This window comes from Miniopterus schreibersii, assembly GCF_964146895.1.
Source record: "Miniopterus schreibersii genome assembly, chromosome: 1".
NCBI classification, from domain to species: domain Eukaryota; kingdom Metazoa; phylum Chordata; class Mammalia; order Chiroptera; family Miniopteridae; genus Miniopterus; species Miniopterus schreibersii.
The window spans coordinates 102,134,695-102,153,115 of NC_138101.1; the positions used below are offsets into that span (position 1 = coordinate 102,134,695).

Here is an 18,421-nt window from a genome sequence, read left to right on the forward strand (position 1 = left end):
CCCTAACCGTCTCTCTAACCCTAGCCCTCAACATAACCCTAACCCTAGGTCCAATCGTAACCCTAACCGTCTCTCTAACCCTAACCCTCAACATAATCCTAACCCTAGGTCCAATCGTAACCCTAACCGTCTTTCTTAACCTAGCCTTCAACATATTCCTAACCCTAGGTCCAATCGTAACCCTAACCGTCTCTCTAAACCTAGCCGTCAACATATTCCTAACCCTAGGTCCAATCGTAACCCTAACCGTCTCTCTAACCCTAGCCCTCAACATAACTCTAACCCTAGGTCCAATCGAAACCCTAACTGTCTCTCTAACCCTAGCCCTCAACATAACCCTAACCCTAGGTCCAATCGTTACCTTAAGCGTCTCTCTAACCCTATCACTCAACATAACCCTAACCCTAGGTCCAATCGTAACCCTAACCGGACCTCTAACCCTAGCCCTCAACATAACCCTAACCCTAGGTCCAATCGAAACCCTAACCGTCTCTCTAACCCTAGCCCTCAACATAACCCTAACCCTAGGTCCAATCGTAACCGTAACCGGATCTCTAACCCTAGCCCTCAACATAACCATAACCCTAGGTCCAATCGTAACCCTAACCGTCTCTCTAACCCTAACCCTCAACATAATCCTAACCCTAGGTCCAATCGTAACCCTAACCGTCTTTCTTAACCTAGCCGTCAACATATTCCTAACTCTAGGTCCAATCGTAACCCTAACCGTCTCTCTAACCCTAGCCCTCAACATAACCCTAAACCTAGGTCCAATCGAAACCCTAATCGTCTCTCTAACCCTAGCCCTCAACATAACCCTAACCCTAGGTCCAATCGTTACCCTAAGCGTCTCTCTAACCCTAGCACTCAACATAACCCTAACCCTAGGTCCAATCGTAACCATAACCGGACCTCTAACCCTATCCCTCAACATAACCGTAACCCTAGGTCCAATCGTAACCCTAACCGGATCTCTAACCCTAGCCCTCAAAACAACCCTAACCCTAGTTCCAATCGTAACCCTAACCGGATCTCTAAACCTAGCCCTCAAGATAACCCGAACCTTAGGTCCAATTGTAGCCCTAACCAGATTGCTAAACCTAGCCCTCAACATAACCCTAACCCTAGGTCCAATCGTAATCGTAACAGTCTTTCTAACTATAGCCCTCAACATAACCCTAACCCTAGGTACAATCGTAACCCTAACCGGATTTCTAACCCTAGGCCTCAACATAACCCTAACCCTAGGTCAAATCGTAACCCTAACCGTCTCTCTAACCCTAGCCCTCAACATAACCCTAACCCTAGGTCCAATCGTAACCCTAACCGGACCTCTAACCCTAGTCCTCAACATAACCCTAACCCAAGGTCCAATCGAAACCCTAACCGTCTCTCTAACCCTAGCCCTCAACATAACCCTAACCCTAGGTCCAATCGTAACCGTAACCAGATCTCTAACCGTAGCCCTCAACTTAACCCTAACCCTAGGTCCAATCGTAACCCTAACCGTCTCTCTAACCCTAGCCCTCAGCGTAACCCTAACCCTAGGTCCAATCGTAACCCTAACCGTCTCTCTAAACCTAGCCGTCAACATATTCCTAACCCTAGGTCTAATCGTAACCCTAACCGTCTCTCTAACCCTAGCCCTCAACATAACCCTAACCCTAGGTCCAATCGAAACCCTAACCGTCTCTCTAACCCTAGCCCTCAACATAATCCTAACCCTAGGTCCAATCGTTACCCTAAGCGTCTCTCTAACCCTAGCCCTCAACATGACCCTAACCCTAGGTCCAATCGTAACCCTAACCGTCTCTCTAACCCTACCCCTCAATATAACCCTAACCCTAGGTCCAATCGTAACCCTAACCGGACCTCTAACCCTAGCCCTCAACATAACCCTAACCCTAGGTCCAATCGTTACCCTAAGCGTCTCTCTAACCCTAACCCTAGGTCCAATCGTAACCCTAACCGTCTCTCTAACCCTACCCCTCAACATAACCCTAACCCTAGGTCCAATCGTAACCCTAACCGTCTCTCTAACCCTACCCCTCAACATCACCCTAACCCTAGGTCCAATCGTAACCCTAACCGGACCTCTAACCCTATCCCTCAACATAACCCTAACCCTAGGTACAGTCGAAACCCTAACCGTCTCTCTAACCCTAGCACTCAACATAACCCTAACCCTAGGTCCAATTGTAACCCTAACCGGATCTCTAACCCTAGCCCTCAACATAACCCTAACCCTAGGTCCAATCGTAACCCTAACCGTCTCTCTAACCCTAGCCCTCAACATAACCCTAACCCTAGGTCCAATCGTAACCCTAACCGTCTCTCTAACCCTAGTCCTCAACATGACCCGAACCCTAGGTCCAATCGTAACCCTAACCGTCTCTCTAACCCTGCCCTCAACATAACCCTAACCCTAGGTCCAATCGAAACCCTAACCGTCTCTCTAACCCTAGCCCTCAACATAACCCTAACCCTAGGTCCAATCGAAACCCTAACCGTCTCTCTAACCCTAGCCCTCAACATAACCCTAACCCTAGGTCCAATCGTTACCCTAAGAGTCTCTCTAACCCTAGCACTCAACATAACCCTAACCCTAGGTCCAATCGTAACCCTAACCGGACCTCTAACCCTATCCCTCAACATAACCGTAACCCTAGGTCCAATCGAAACCCTAACCGTCTCTCTAACCCTAGCCCTCAACATAACCCTAACCCTAGGTCCAATCGTTACCCTAAGCGTCTCTCTAACCCTAGCACTCAATATAACCCTAACCCTAGGTCCAATTGTAACCCTAACCGGATCTCTAACCTAGCCCTCAACATATCCCTAACCCTAGGTCCAATCGTAACCCTAACCGTCTCTCTAACCCTAGCCCTCAACATAACCCTAACCCTAGGTCCAATCGTAACCCTAACCGTCTCTCTAACCCTAGCCCTCAACATAACCCGAACCCTAGGTCCAATCGTAACCCTAACCGTCTCTCTAACCCTAGCCCTCAACATAACCCGAACTCTAGGTCCAATCGTAACTCTAACCGTCTCTCTAAGCCTAGCCCTCAACATAACCCTAACGCTAGGTCCAATTGTAACCCTAACCGGATCTCTAACCCTAGCCCTCAACATAACCCTAACCCTAGGTCCAATCGTAACCCTAACCGTCTCTCTAACCCTAGCCCTCAACATAACCCTAACGCTAGGTCCAATTGTAACCCTAACCGGATCTCTAACCCTAGCCCTCAACAGAACCCTAACCCTAGGTCCAATCGTAACCCTAACCGTCTCTCTAACCCTAGCCCTCAACATAACCATAACCCTAGGTCCAATCGTAACCCTAACCGTCTCTCTAAACCTAGCCGTCAACATAACCCTAACCCTAGGTCCAATCGTAACCCCAACCGTCTCTCTGACCCTAGCCCTCAACATAACCCTAACCCTACGTCCAATCGTCACCCTAATAGTCTCTCTAACCCTAGCCCTCAACATAACCCTAACCCTAGGTCCCATCGTAACCCTAACTGGATCTCTAACCCTAGCCCTCAACATAACCCTAACCCTAAGTCCAATCGTAACCCTAACCGTCTCTCTAACCCTAGCCCTCAACATAACCCTAACCCTAGGTCCAATCGTAACCCTAACCGGACCTCTAACCCTAGTCCTCAACATAACCCTAACCCTAGGTCCAATCGAAACCCTAACCGTCTCTCTAACCCTAGCCCTCAACATAACCCTAACCCTAGGTCCAATCGTAACCGTAACCGGATCTCTAACCGTAGCCCTCAACATAACCCTAACCCTAGGTCCAACCGTAACCCTAACCGTCTCTCTAACCCTAGCCCTCAACATAACCCTAACCCTAGGTCCAATCGTAACCCTAACCGTCTCTCTAAACCTAGCCGTCAACATATTCCTAACCCTAGGTCTAATCGTAACCCTAACCGTCTCTCTAACCCTAGCCCTCAACATAACCCTAACCCTAGGTCCAATCGAAACCCTAACCGTCTCTCTAACCCTAGCCCTCAACATAACCCTAACCCTAGGTCCGATCGTTACCCTAAGCGTCTCTCTAACCCTAGCCCTCAACATAACCCTAACCCTAGGTCCAAACGTAACCCTAACCGTCTCTCTAACCCTAGCCCTCAACATGACCCTAACCCTAGGTCCAATCGTAACCCTAACCGTCTCTCTAACCCTACCCCTCAACATAACCCTAACCCTAGGTCCAATCGTAACCCTAACCGGACCTCTAACCCTAGCCCTCAACATAACCCTAACCCTAGGTCCAATCGAAACCCTAACCGTCTCTCTAACCCTAGCCCTCAACATAACCCTAACCCTAGGTCCAATCGTTACCCTAAGCGTCTCTCTAACCCTAACCCTAGGTCCAATCGTAACCCTAACCGTCTCTCTAACCCTACCCCTCAACATAACCCTAACCCTAGGTCCAATCGTATCCCTAACCGGACCTCTAAACCTATCCCTCAACATAACCCTAACCCTAGGTACAGTCGAAACCCTAACCGTCTCTCTAACCCTAGCCCTCAACATAACCCTAACCCTAGGTCCAATCGTAACCCTAACCGTCTCTCTAACCCTAGCCCTCAACATAACCCTAACCCTAGGTCCAATCGTAACCCTAACCGTCTCTCTAACCCTAGCCCTCAACATGAGCCGAACCCTAGGTCCAATCGTAACCCTAACCGTCTCTCTAACCCTAGCCCTCAACATGACCCGAACCCTAGGTCCAATCGTAACCCTAACCGTCTCTCTAACCCTAGCCCTCAACATAACCCTAACCCTAGGTCCAATTGTAACCCTAACCGGATCTCTAACCCTAGCCCTCAACATAACCCTAACCCTAGGTCCAATCGTAACCCTAACCGGATCTCTAATCCTAGCCCTCAACATAACCCTAACCCTAGATCCAAACGTAACCACAACCGTCTCTCTAACCCTAGCCCTCAACATAACCCCAACCGTAGGTCCAATCGTAATCCTAACCGGATCTCTAAACCTAGCCCTCAACATAACCCTAACCCTAGGTCCAATCGTAACCCTAACCGTCTCTCTAACCCTACCCCTCAGCATACCCTAACCCTAGGTCCAATCGTAACCCTAACCGGATCTCTAACCCTAGCCCTCAAAACAACCCTAACCCTAGGTCCAATCGTAACCCTAACCGGATCTCTAAACCTAGCCCTCAAGATAACCCGAACCCTAGGTCCAATTGTAACCCTAACCAGATTGCTAAACCTAGCCCTCAACATAACCCTAACCCTAGGTCCAATCGTAACCCTAACCGGATCTCTAACCCTAGCCCTCAACATAACCCTAACCCTAGGTCCAATCGTAACCCTAACCGGATCTCTAACCCTAGCCCTCAACATAACCCTAACCCTAGTTCCAATCGTAACCCTAACCGGATCTCTAACCCTAGCCCTCAACAAAACCCTAACCCTAGGTCCAATCGTAATCGTAACAGTCTTTCTAACTATAGCCCTCAACATAACCCTAACCCTAGGTACAATAGTAACCCTAATCGGTTTTCTAACTCTAGCCCTCAGCATAACCCTAACCCTAAGTCCTATCGTAACCCTAACCGGATCTCTAACCCTAGCCCTCAGCACAACCCTAACCCTAGGTCCAATCGTAACCCTAACCGGATCTCTTACCCTAGCCCTCAATATAACCCTAACCCTAGGTCCAATCGTAAGCCTAACCGTCTCTCTAACCCTAGCCCTCAACATAACCCTAACCCTAGGTCAAATCGTAACCCTAACCGTCTCTCTAACCCTAGCCCTCAACATAACCGTAACCCTAGGTCCAATCATAACCCTAACCGGACCTCTAACCCTAACCCTCAACATAATCCTAACCCTAGGTCCAATCGTAACCCTAATCGTCTCTCTAAACCTAGCCGTCAACATATTCCTAACCCTACGTCCAATCGTAACCCTAACCGTCTCTCTAACCCTAGCCCTCAACATAACCCTAACCCTAGGTCCAATCGAAACCCTAACCGTCTCTCTAACCCTAGCCCTCAACATAACCCTAACCCTAGGTCCAATCGTTACCCTAAGCGTCTCTCTAACCCTAGCCCTCAACATAACCCTAACCCTATGTCCAATTGTAACCCTAACCGGATCTCTAACCCTAGCCCTCAACATAAACCTAACCCTAGGTCCAATCGTAACCCTAACCGTCTCTCTAACCCTAGCCCTCAACATAACCCTAACCCTAGGTCCAATCGTAACCCTAACCGTCTCTCTAACTCTAGCCCTCAACATAACCCGAACACTAGGTCCAATCGTAACCCTAACCGTCTCTCTAACCCTACCCCTCAACATAACCCTAACCCTAGGTCCAATCGTAACCCTAACCGGACCTCTAACCCTATCCCTCAACATAACCCTAACCCTAGGTCCAATCGAAACCCTAACCGTCTCTCTAACCCTAGCCCTCAACATAACCCTAACCCTAGGTCCAATCGTTACCCTAAGCGTCTCTCTAACCCTAGCACTCAACATAACCCTAACCCTAGGTCCAATTGTAACCCTAACCAGATCTCTAAACCTAGCCCTCAACATAACCCTAACCCTAGGTCCAATCGTAACCCTAACCGTCTCTCTAACCCTAGCCCTCAACATAACCCTAACCCTTGGTCCAATCGTAACCCTAACCGTCTCTCTAACCCTTGCCCTCAACAAAACCCGAACCCTAGGTCCAATCGTAACCCTAACCGTCTCTCTAACCCTAGCCCTCAACATAACGTTAACGCTAGGTCCAATTGTAACCCTAACCGGATCTCTAGCCCTATCCCTCAACATAACCTTACCCTAGGTCCAATCGTAACCCTAACCGTCTCTAACCCTAGCCCTCAACATAACCATAACCCTAGGTCCCATCGTAACCCTAACCGGATCTCTAACCCTAGCCCTCAACATAACCCTAACCCTAGGTCCAATCGTAACCGTCACCGTCTCTCTAACCCTAGCCCTCAACATACCCTAACCCTAGGTCCAATCGTAACCCTAACCGTCTCTCTAACCCTAGCCCTGAACATAACCCGAACCCTAGGTCCAATCGTAACCCTAACCGGATCTCTAACCGTAGCCCTCAACATAACCCTAACCCTAGTTCCAATCGTAACCCTAACCATCTCTCTAACCCTGCCCCTCAACATAACCCTAACCCTGGGTCCAATCGTAACCCTAACCTGACCTCTAAGCCTATCACTCAACATAACTGTAACCCTAGGTCCAATCGAAACCCTAACCGTCTCTCTAACCCTAGCCCTCAACATAACCCTAGACCTAGGTCCAATCGTTACCCTAAGCGTCTCTCTAACCCTAGCACTCAACATAACCCTAACCCTAGGTCCAATTGTAACCCTAACCGGATCTCTAACCCTAGCCCTCAACATAACCCTAACCCTAGGTCCAATCGTAACCCTAACCGTCTCTCTAACCCTAGCCCTCAACATAACCCTAACCCTAGGTCCAATCGTAACCCTAACCGTCTCTCTAACCCTAGCCCTCAACATAACCCTAACCCTAGGTCCAATCGTAACCCTAACCGTCTCTCTAACCCTAGCCCTCAACATAACCCTAACCCTAGGTCCAATCGTAACCCTAACCGTCTCTCTAACCCTAGCCCTCAACATAACCCGAACTCTAGGTCCAATCGTAACCCTAACCGTCTCTCTAACCCTAGCCCTCAACATAACCCTAACGCTAGGTCCAATTGTAACCCTAACTGGATCTCTAACCCTAGCCCTCAACATAACCCTAACCCTAGGTCCAATCGTAACCCTAACCGTCTCTCTAACCCTAGCCCTCAACATAACCATAACCCTAGGTCCAATCGTAACCCTAACCGTCTCTCTAAACCTAGCCGTCAACATAACCCTAACCTTAGGTCCAATCGTAACCCCAACCGTCTCTCTAACCCTAGCCCTCAACATAACCCTAACCCTACGTCCAATCGTCACCCTAACGGTCTCTCTAACCCTAGCCCTCAATTAACCCTAAGCCTAGGTCCAATCGTAACCGTCACCGTCTCTCTAACCCTAGCCCTCAACATACCCTAACCCTAGGTCCAATCGTAACGTTAACCGCCTCTCTAACCCTAGCGCTCAACATAACCCTAACCCTAGGTCCAATCGTTACCCTAACCGTCTCTCTAACCCTAGCCCTCAACATAACCCTAACCCTAGGTCCCATCGTAACCCTAACCGGATCTCTAACCCTAGCCCTCAACATAACCCTAACCCTAGGTCCAATCGTAACCGTCACCGTCTCTCTAACCCTAGCCCTCAACATACCCTAACCCTAGGTCCAATCGTAACCCTAACCGTCTCTCTAACCCTAGCCCTCAACATAACCCGAACCCTAGGTCCAATCTTAACCCTAACCGTCTCTCTAACCCTAGCCCTCAACATAAACCTAACCCTAGGTCCAATCGTAACCCTAACCGTCTCTCTAACCCTAGCCCTCAACATAACCCTAACCCTAGGGCCAATCGTAACCCTAACCGTCTCTCTAACCCTAGCCCTCAACATAACCCGAACACTAGGTCCAATCGTAACCCTAACCATCTCTCTAACCCTACCCCTCAACATAACCCTAACCCTAGGTCCAATCGTAACCCTAACCGGCTCTCTAACCCTATCCCTCAACATAACCCTAACCCTAGGTCCAATCGAAACCCTAACCGTCTCTCTAACCCTAGCCCTCAACATAACCCTAACCCTAGGTCCAATCGTTACCCTAGGCGTCTCTCTAACCCTAGCACTCAACATAACCCTAACCCTAGGTCCAATTGTAACCCTAACCGGATCTCTAAACCTAGCCCTCAACATAACCCTAACCCTAGGTCCAATCGTAACCCTAACCGTCTCTCTAACCCTAGCCCTCAACATAACCCTAACCCTTGGTCCAATCGTAACCCTAACCGTCTCTCTAACCCTTGCCCTCAACAAAACCCGAACCCTAGGTCCAATCGTAACCCTAACCGTCTCTCTAACCCTAGCCCTCAACATAACGTTAACGCTAGGTCCAATTGTAACCCTAACCGGATCTCTAGCCCTATCCCTCAACATAACCTTACCCTAGGTCCAATCGTAACCCTAACCGTCTCTAACCCTAGCCCTCAACATAACCATAACCCTAGGTCCCATCGTAACCCTAACCGGATCTCTAACCCTAGCCCTCAACATAACCCTAACCCTAGGTCCAATCGTAACCGTCACCGTCTCTCTAACCCTAGCCCTCAACATACCCTAACCCTAGGTCCAATCGTAACCCTAACCGTCTCTCTAACCCTAGCCCTCAACATAACCCGAACCCTAGGTCCAATCGTAACCCTAACCGGATCTCTAACCGTAGCCCTCAACATAACCCTAACCCTAGTTCCAATCGTAACCCTAACCATCTCTCTAACCCTGCCCCTCAACATAACCCTAACCCTGGGTCCAATCGTAACCCTAACCTGACCTCTAAGCCTATCACTCAACATAACTGTAACCCTAGGTCCAATCGAAACCCTAACCGTCTCTCTAACCCTAGCCCTCAACATAACCCTAGACCTAGGTCCAATCGTTACCCTAAGCGTCTCTCTAACCCTAGCACTCAACATAACCCTAACCCTAGGTCCAATTGTAACCCTAACCGGATCTCTAACCCTAGCCCTCAACATAACCCTAACCCTAGGTCCAATCGTAACCCTAACCGTCTCTCTAACCCTAGCCCTCAACATAACCCTAACCCTAGGTCCAATCGTAACCCTAACCGTCTCTCTAACCCTAGCCCTCAACATAACCCTAACCCTAGGTCCAATCGTAACCCTAACCGTCTCTCTAACCCTATCCCTCAACATAACCCGAACCCTAGGTCCAATCGTAACCCTAACCGTCTCTCTAACCCTAGCCCTCAACATAACCCGAACTCTAGGTCCAATCGTAACCCTAACCGTCTCTCTAACCCTAGCCCTCAACATAACCCTAACGCTAGGTCCAATTGTAACCCTAACCGGATCTCTAACCCTAGCCCTCAACATAACCCTAACCCTAGGTCCAATCGTAACCCTAACCGTCTCTCTAACCCTAGCCCTCAACATAACCATAACCCTAGGTCCAATCGTAACCCTAACCGTCTCTCTAAACCTAGCCGTCAACATAACCCTAACCTTAGGTCCAATCGTAACCCCAACCGTCTCTCTAACCCTAGCCCTCAACATAACCCTAACCCTACGTCCAATCGTCACCCTAACGGTCTCTCTAACCCTAGCCCTCAACTAACCCTAACCCTAGGTCCAATCGTAACCGTCACCGTCTCTCTAACCCTAGCCCTCAACATACCCTAACCCTAGGTCCAATCGTAACGTTAACCGCCTCTCTAACCCTAGCGCTCAACATAACCCTAACCCTAGGTCCAATCGTTACCCTAACCGTCTCTCTAACCCTAGCCCTCAACATAACCCTAACCCTAGGTCCCATCGTAACCCTAACCGGATCTCTAACCCTAGCCCTCAACATAACCCTAACCCTAGGTCCAATCGTAACCGTCACCGCCTCTCTAACCCTAGCCCTCAACATACCCTAACCCTAGGTCCAATCGTAACCCTAACCGTCTCTCTAACCCTAGCCCTCAACATAACCCGAACCCTAGGTCCAATCGTAACCCTAACCGTCTCTCTAACCCTAGCCCTCAACATAAACCTAACCCTAGGTCCAATCGTAACCCTAACCGTCTCTCTAACCCTAGCCCTCAACATAACCCTAACCCTAGGGCCAATCGTAACCCTAACCGTCTCTCTAACCCTAGCCCTCAACATAACCCGAACCCTAGGTCCAATCGTAACCCTAACCGTCTCTCTAACCCTAGCCCTCAACATAAACCTAACCCTAGGTCCAATCGTAACCCTAACCGTCTCTCTAACCCTAGCCCTCAACATAACCCTAACCCTAGGGCCAATCGTAACCCTAACCGTCTCTCTAACCCTAGCCCTCAACATAACCCGAACCCTAGGTCCAATCGTTACCCTAACCGGATCTCTAACCCTAGCCCTCAACATAACCCTAACCCTAGGTCCAATCGTAACCCTAACCGGATCTCTAACCCTAGCCCTCAACATAACCATAACCCTAGGTCCAATTGTAACCCTAACCGTCTCTCTAAACCTAGCCCTCAACATAACCCTAACCCTAGGTCCAATCGTAACCCTAACCGGACCTCTAACCCTAGCCCTCAACATAACCCTAACCCTAGGTCCAATCGAAACCCTAACCGTCTCTCTAAACCTAACCCTCAACATAACCCTAACCCTCGGTCCAATCGTAACCCTAACCGTTTCTCTAACCCTAGACCTCAACATAACCCTAACCTACGTCAAATCGTCACCCTAACCGTCTCTCTAACCCTAGCCCTCAACATAACCCTAACCCTAGGTCCAATCGGAACCCTAACCGGATCTCTAACCCTAGCCCTAAACATAACCCTAACCCTAGGTCCAATCGTAACCCTAACCGTCTCTCTAACCCTAGCCCTCAACATAACCCTAACCCTAGGTCCAATCGTAATCCTAACCGTCTCTCTAACCCTAGCCCTGAACATAACCCGAACCCTAGGTCCAATCGTAACCCTAACCGGATCTCTAACCCTAGCCCTCAACATAACCCTAACCCTAGGTCCAATCGTAACCCTAACCAGATCTCTAACCCTAGCCCTCAACATAACCATAACCCTAGGTCCAATCGTAACCCTAACCGTGTCTCTAAACCTAGTCCTCAACATAACCCTAACCCTAGGTCCAATCGTAACCCTAACCGTCTCTCTAACCCTAGCCCTCAACATAACCCTAACCCTACGTCCAATCGTCACCCTAACCGTCTCTCTAACCCTAGCCCTCAACATAACCCTAACCCTAGGTCCAATCGTAACCCTAACCGTCTCTCTAACCCTAGCCCTCAACATAACCCTCACCCTCGGTCCAATTGTAACCCTAACCGTCTCTCTAACCCTAGCCCTCAACATAACCCTAACCCTAGGTCCAATCGTACCCTAACCGGATCTCTAACCCTAGCCCTCAACATAACCCTAACCCTAGGTCCAATCGTAACCTTAACCGTCTCTCTAACCCTAGCCCTCAACATAACCCTAACCCTAGGTCCAATCGTAACCCTAAACATCTCTCTAACCCTAGCCCTCAACATAACCCTAACCCTAGGTCCAATCGTAACCCTAACCGGATCTCTAACCCTAGCCCTCAACATAACCCTAACCCTAGGTCCAATCGTGACCCTAACCGGATCTCTAACCCTAGCCCTCAACATAACCCTAAGCCTAGGTCCAATCGTAACCCTAACCGGATCTCTAACCCTAGCCCTCAACATAACCCTAACCCTAGGTCCAATCGTAACCCCAGCTCCACCAGGACAGAAGCTCCGGTGCTCAGGACCATCCCAGGTCCCACCCCATGTATCTCTTCATCTGGCTGTTCATCTCTATCCTTTGCTATGTCCTTTAATAAACGGGTAAACGTAAGTAAATGTTTCCCCGAGTTCTGTGAGCTATTCTAGCAAATAATCAAATCCTAGAGGAGGAGTTCACAGGAAGCTCTGATTTGTAGCCAATTTGGACAGAAGTTGTGGGTAACCTGGTTACCTACTACTTGTGATTGGCACTTGAAGTGGGGGGCAGTCTGTGGGACTGAGCCCTTAACCTCTTGCATCTAATGCCATCTCCAGGTAGGCAGTGTCAGAATTGAGGTAAATTGCAGGACACTCAGCTGGCGTTAGAGAAACGCCTGGTGTGAGAACCTCCCTTCACATCTGCTGTCGGAAGTGTGAGTGTGGGAACAGTGTAGCAAGAAAGGAGGCAGCCGGAGGAAGAGCAGGTTTGCCTTTGCAACGTGGAATGCCCCTTCCCCTCTCCTACACGTGAAGACTCCTACTTGTTCTCTAGCATCCAATGATGCCACCACTTCTAGGAAGGATTCTCAGTTCTCCAGGCCGGGTCAGTTGCTCTAATCAACTCACCACCAACAGTGCTCTGTTCTTTCTTCTGTGGTGCTGTCTAAGGTCATATTATAACCCTTCACTAATCTCTCTCCTTCACTGGTGTTTGCGAAGGCGGGGCAATGCCAAATCCATCTTGTATATCCTGTTTGATGAAGGAATAAAGGAAAGAGGGCAACAAAGGAGGACAGAGTACACCAGGGGGTGAGGCAGAAACGCGCTCCAGGAGAAAGGCTGTCCTCAGTGCTGCCTGACAACTTGGCCAGGGCCCACTCCTTACACATCTCTTTATACAATAAGCAGCTTTTCCATTCTAGTAAATGCGTTTCCCCCAAGGGAGACAGAGTTCCGAGGCCACATGGTCAGTTGGCTCTTCGAGAAGCCGGCAAGCAGAGCCCACTTGCTGGACATGTACACAGCAGGGCATGCGGCCTGCTGCCCAGAAGGCAGCAATAGGCAGACCCCACGTCTCCGTCTGCAGCTGAGGAGGTGGGCATTACCCAGCAAAGGCAGCCAAAGCTTGGAGAAGGCTCATCCCCGTCTGAGCACTCCTTCCTTCGCTTATTCAACTTGACAAATGAAAAGCTTGAATTTCACAATTCTAGGCCTGATAGGTGTTTCAAAAGACCACTGCTGAGATCTGTCTCCAAACCCAGAACCCTTTTGATAGTGGGGACAGTTTTCCTTCTAACAATCCTAAGTCCCTTCTCTTGATCATTTTTCTATTTTTCAGGCCTCAGAGGAAGTAAAAAGTCACTACTCATTAGGTTTCAAAAGGGTAAAACATATTTAGACCCATAATCCCAAACAGCCTTGAAGCCCTTGGGGCAGCTCCGACCACGAGGCCTCACCTTTTTGAAGGACGTGAGTAGCTTAACGCTCACATATCCCAGCTTGTTCCTCCTCACGTGCTTTAGCAGGAAGGCGTCCTTCTCCAGGTTTTCATCGGAAAAGTAGAATTCGATCTGATCCACCAGTTTCCTGATTAATTCCTCATCTGGGGGCTTCCACTCCTGCTCCACGTCATCACGCTCATTCTCACCCCCACTTGTCGTGGAGCCACTGAGACCAGAAGGAGACACCGGGTGTTACGAGCTGAACTGCCTCCCCCACCCAGATTTCATATGTTGAAGTCCCAACATTCCCAGCTCAGAATGCGACCTCATTTGGAAAGAGTCTTACAGATGTCATTAGTTGAAGATGAGGCCATGCCAGAGCAGGGAGGTCCCTAATCCAGTACGACTGATGTCTTTAAAAGGGGAATCTGGACACACAGGGAGAATGCCACTTGAAGATGAAGGCTGAGATGGGGGGATGCAGAAGTCAAGGAACATCAGGCTGCCAACAGACCACCAGAAGTTAGGAGAGAGGTCTACAGCAGGCCCTCCCACAGCACCCTGAGAGGGGGCAGGGCCCTGCTGACACCTTGCTTTCAGACTTCTGGCCTCCAAAACTGTGAGGCAATAAATCTCTGTTGTTCTAGGCCCTCCAGTTTGTGGTGCTTGTTACAGCAGCCCTTGGAAACTGCACTGGGTCACACCTGAACTGGACTCCGCAGGGGGGTGATCACAGAGCCAGAGGGGGACAGGTTTTGCTTCCAAAAAGCTAAGAAATCACACTTTTGTTTTTAACAAGGGAGGATCGTTAATACAACAACACCCTCTGCTAACATTGATGTGCTGCTCTGCCATCCCGTACCTTTCACATATACTCCTTATCCTTCCCTCCCCACCTCCACCCTGCAAATCCCAATTTCTAGAAGACAGCTTAGCGAAGTAACTAAGAGTCTAGGTTCTAGAGTTAGAGTTAGGCTGCCTGGGTTTGAATCCTGACACCATTTATTAACTGAGTAAACTCAGGCAAGGAACTCCACTGCTGCACCTCAGTTCCGTAACCTGTAAATTGGGAATCATGGTAAGACTGTTGTGAAGATTAAATGAATATCCAGAAGAGCTCCTGGCATATCCTCAGAGCTCAGTAAGCAACAGATACATCTCTTTGCTCATTCATAAGAGGCTTCGAGGATCTGAACTCAAACTTTGTGTCCCCAAAGCCAGCATACAACACCTTCCAGGGTTTGCTGGGACTCTGCCATGGAATCTGGAAACAATCCCCTTCACCAGGGTCTTCTAAATGAAACCCACACCCGCAGCGACTCCACCTGGATGATTTCCCCTTCCCCAGAATATTAGGACATGAGAACAAGCCAAGGAAATCCTGGACAAAGCTTCTTTAGGATGGCCAACCTTTCACAAAGAGGTTATAAAAACTTGAAAGCCATAAATACTTAGGGAATCTGTGATTATCCAAATCATAGTGGACACCATTATTAAAAGTTATCAAAGATGAGTTCTCTTTTGTATACTTATTACCAAATTAAATCATGTATTATACAAATACTATAGATATACACTATAAAATAAAAAGGATTAAAAATTACTTCCAGAAAAAAATAGCTGCTTTCCTATGTGTTAGCTTTATGTCTAAGAGCATGAACACCCGATGCAGAGCTTCCATTACCATGCTCTGAGCAGAGAAAGCACCTCCTTCTACAGATACACACACCTAGCCCACTAAAGCATCGGTGTGCTTCTACTCTGCTGGGAGGACTTGTTCACAGGAGCATTATGATGACAGCCAAAAGGTGGGAGCAACAAGAGTCCATTGATGGACAAATGGATAAACAAGATGTGGTATGTACATAAGTGAAATATATTTCAGCCCCCAAAAGAAAATTCTGACACATGCTACAACACGGATGAAACTTGAGGACATTATGCTAAGTGAAATAAGCCAGTCACAAAGATAAATACTGTACGATTCCATTTATATGAGGTCCTTAGAATAATCACATTCATAGAGACAGAAAGTAAGGTGGTGGTTAAAAGGGGGTGGGGGAGGGGTGAGTGGGGAGTTATTGTCTAATGGATAGAGTTTCAGGTGGGAAACAAAGAAGTTCTGGAGATGGAAGGTGGTGATGAGGTGAGGTGTGTGTCAATGACCAATGAAGAATTTTAGGTGGACTCAGGGGTATTAGCAAAATGATTTAACTTAGTACAAGTGGCTAGTATATCAGAGGTGACCAGACCATCGAAGGGACCTGAAAACCAGTAAGTCTTACTCTCAAACCAGAGCCGTTGATGCTATTATAAAAACTGTACTCGTAAACAAATAAAATATAATGGAAGGAAGGCGATTTAGTTTTTCAATTTCTCCAGTGCCCATTCTAGAGCCTCCCGCTCTTCCCAAGGTCTGCCACAGGAAGACTTTATTTCCTGCAGATGATTCTTTTGGGGGCTTGATTGAGAAAGAAGTTCGTCCAACCAGATTTGCCCAGGCCTGCCTTGTAGCCTGCCTCCCCACCCCCAAGCTTGCTCTGTGTGTGGGCATCCACCAGAGAGCCCACCCATCTGCCATATCCAGGTGCCTCTCCTCCACCCCGGCCCTCTTGCTCCGCTGCGGGACGGCGGTCACTGCTGGCCACCTTCTTGATATTCTTCAACCTGGGCTTACATGACTTGTTCTTTTCTGATTCTTCTCATCCATTTAACTGCCCTTTCAGCCTCCTCTTTCTTCTCCCATTTCTAAATATAGGCATTCCCTGAGGATTCCGCCTTGACTTTTTATCTCCTGGCAGCCTCCACACTTCTGCCCTTGGTTAGCTCATCCAATGCAAATTTGCCTCTTCTCCCACACCGCTCTCTCTCTCACTCCTGAGCTCCAGTCCTCAGTTCCTAACTGCCTGCCTGACGTTGCTACTTAGATAGCCCGACACCACTTCAAATTCAGTATGTCCAGTTCTGCAGAACTCGAACTCAGGTAGGATTGAAACCTGGGCCTACCAAGAGACGGTCTACCTGGGAAGCTCCACAGTAAACAATCCATAACGTGTTGGAGGTAATTCTGCATCAGTTATTAGCACCCAGTGAGTGGGCGGGCAGGTGGCCTGAGATTCTGAACAGGTGGGCAGTATTGGGGAGGTGTATAAGGCCCCTATTCGAGTGCAGAGGTGAGCTTCTTGCAAACAGGGGACCCCTCCCTCTGCATGGGTGCTCTTAGCAGCAACTGTGTATCTCCAAAAGGCACTCCTGGAAGAATAAGAGAGCCTGTTTTATGTCTGGGAGCATGCTGCACTGTTTCCTGGCTCATGCAACAACCTTTGAACAAAAAAACCCTGTACCCTTTATGAACATTGAAAAAGTTTTTATCCTTTAAATACGAATATTGGCAACTTTTTGTCAATTACAACAGGCCTGTAAAAACTATATATCATCCCTCCCAAACTGCCCCACTAACTACTTTGCCTAGTCACTCTTCTCTGCACTTAGGCTCAAAACCCAAAATGTCTCTTTTGCCCCCACATGGAGTCAGTTAAGTGTTGGTTATATTCTGTAGCGTCTCCCATCTGTTCTCTTTTCCATTCCAACTGTCCTCATTACTCCCCCTTGAAGAGTATTAATAGCTCATCAAAAACAAATCTTAAAAATTAAGGTAATACATATTCATAGTAAAACTAAAATAAAAGAGAGGATTTATAAGCAACAATTTCCTGTTCCATTTCTTCTCCCAAGAGACAACCTCTATTTAATCATTTAGTTCTTATGACAGTTCCCTTGTAGTTCTACAAAATATGCTCATAGCTTTATTTCCCACTTGTCAACTACAGACATTCTCTATTCATGTCCTATTATATAAGATGAAGATTTGGGGTTGCTCATCTCCTAAAGCCTCTTCTTCCAATTTTTAAAATTTTATATTACTATTGTTTTTTTCTGTGATTTTAAATAATGCACTTAAAATTCTGTTTCTTACTCCATCAACATTAAATAATATTTCTCAATTCCTCACTACATACAATGTGCATATTACCCTACCTTTTCCTTCAACTCTCCTTCCATTTCCAACCATCCAAATTCTATCAGATGTACCTTTATTTCATTTTGTCAGGGTTCATAACATTTGCATTCTATTCTGTAACTATTTTTCCATGTTTTGTCTAGAGATAGTAAAAGTTGCAAGTCAATCAGTTATATCTGGTTTTATAACTATACAAACATTATTCACTGCAGGGCGAAAGCATCTGTTAAGGCTACGTTTTTTTTTAAAGTCTTATTAATTGACTGACCACTTGATTGATCCTCTATGTCTCTTTTCTCTCATATTGTCTGTTTTTGCCTTTGTCTTTGCGTTACATGCTAAGAGACTTCCTTGACATTATCTTCCAACCTTTCCTAGTGAATTTTTTAAAATTTCAGTAATTATTTATTTATTCTCTAAGAACTCTTCTATCTCTTCAGATTGTTCCTTTTGTTCCTTTTTAAGAGCATCTTGTTCTTGTTTTGTGGATGCAATATTTTAAATTCTCTCTCAGGGTACTAACTAGAGGACATATTTTTTA

General features: G+C 47.7%; 1 protein-coding gene across 1 annotated transcript in view; it reads right to left on the reverse strand.

The window, feature by feature from the left end:
* LARP6 (La ribonucleoprotein 6, translational regulator) overlaps window positions 1-18,421 on the reverse strand; it is a 539,468-nt gene that overhangs the window by 513,573 nt on the left and 7,474 nt on the right. The window contains exon 2 of the mRNA XM_081160745.1: window positions 13,875-14,085. Within this exon, the coding sequence (XP_081016871.1) occupies window positions 13,875-14,085 (211 nt within the window). The remainder of the gene's footprint in view (window positions 1-13,874; window positions 14,086-18,421) is intronic.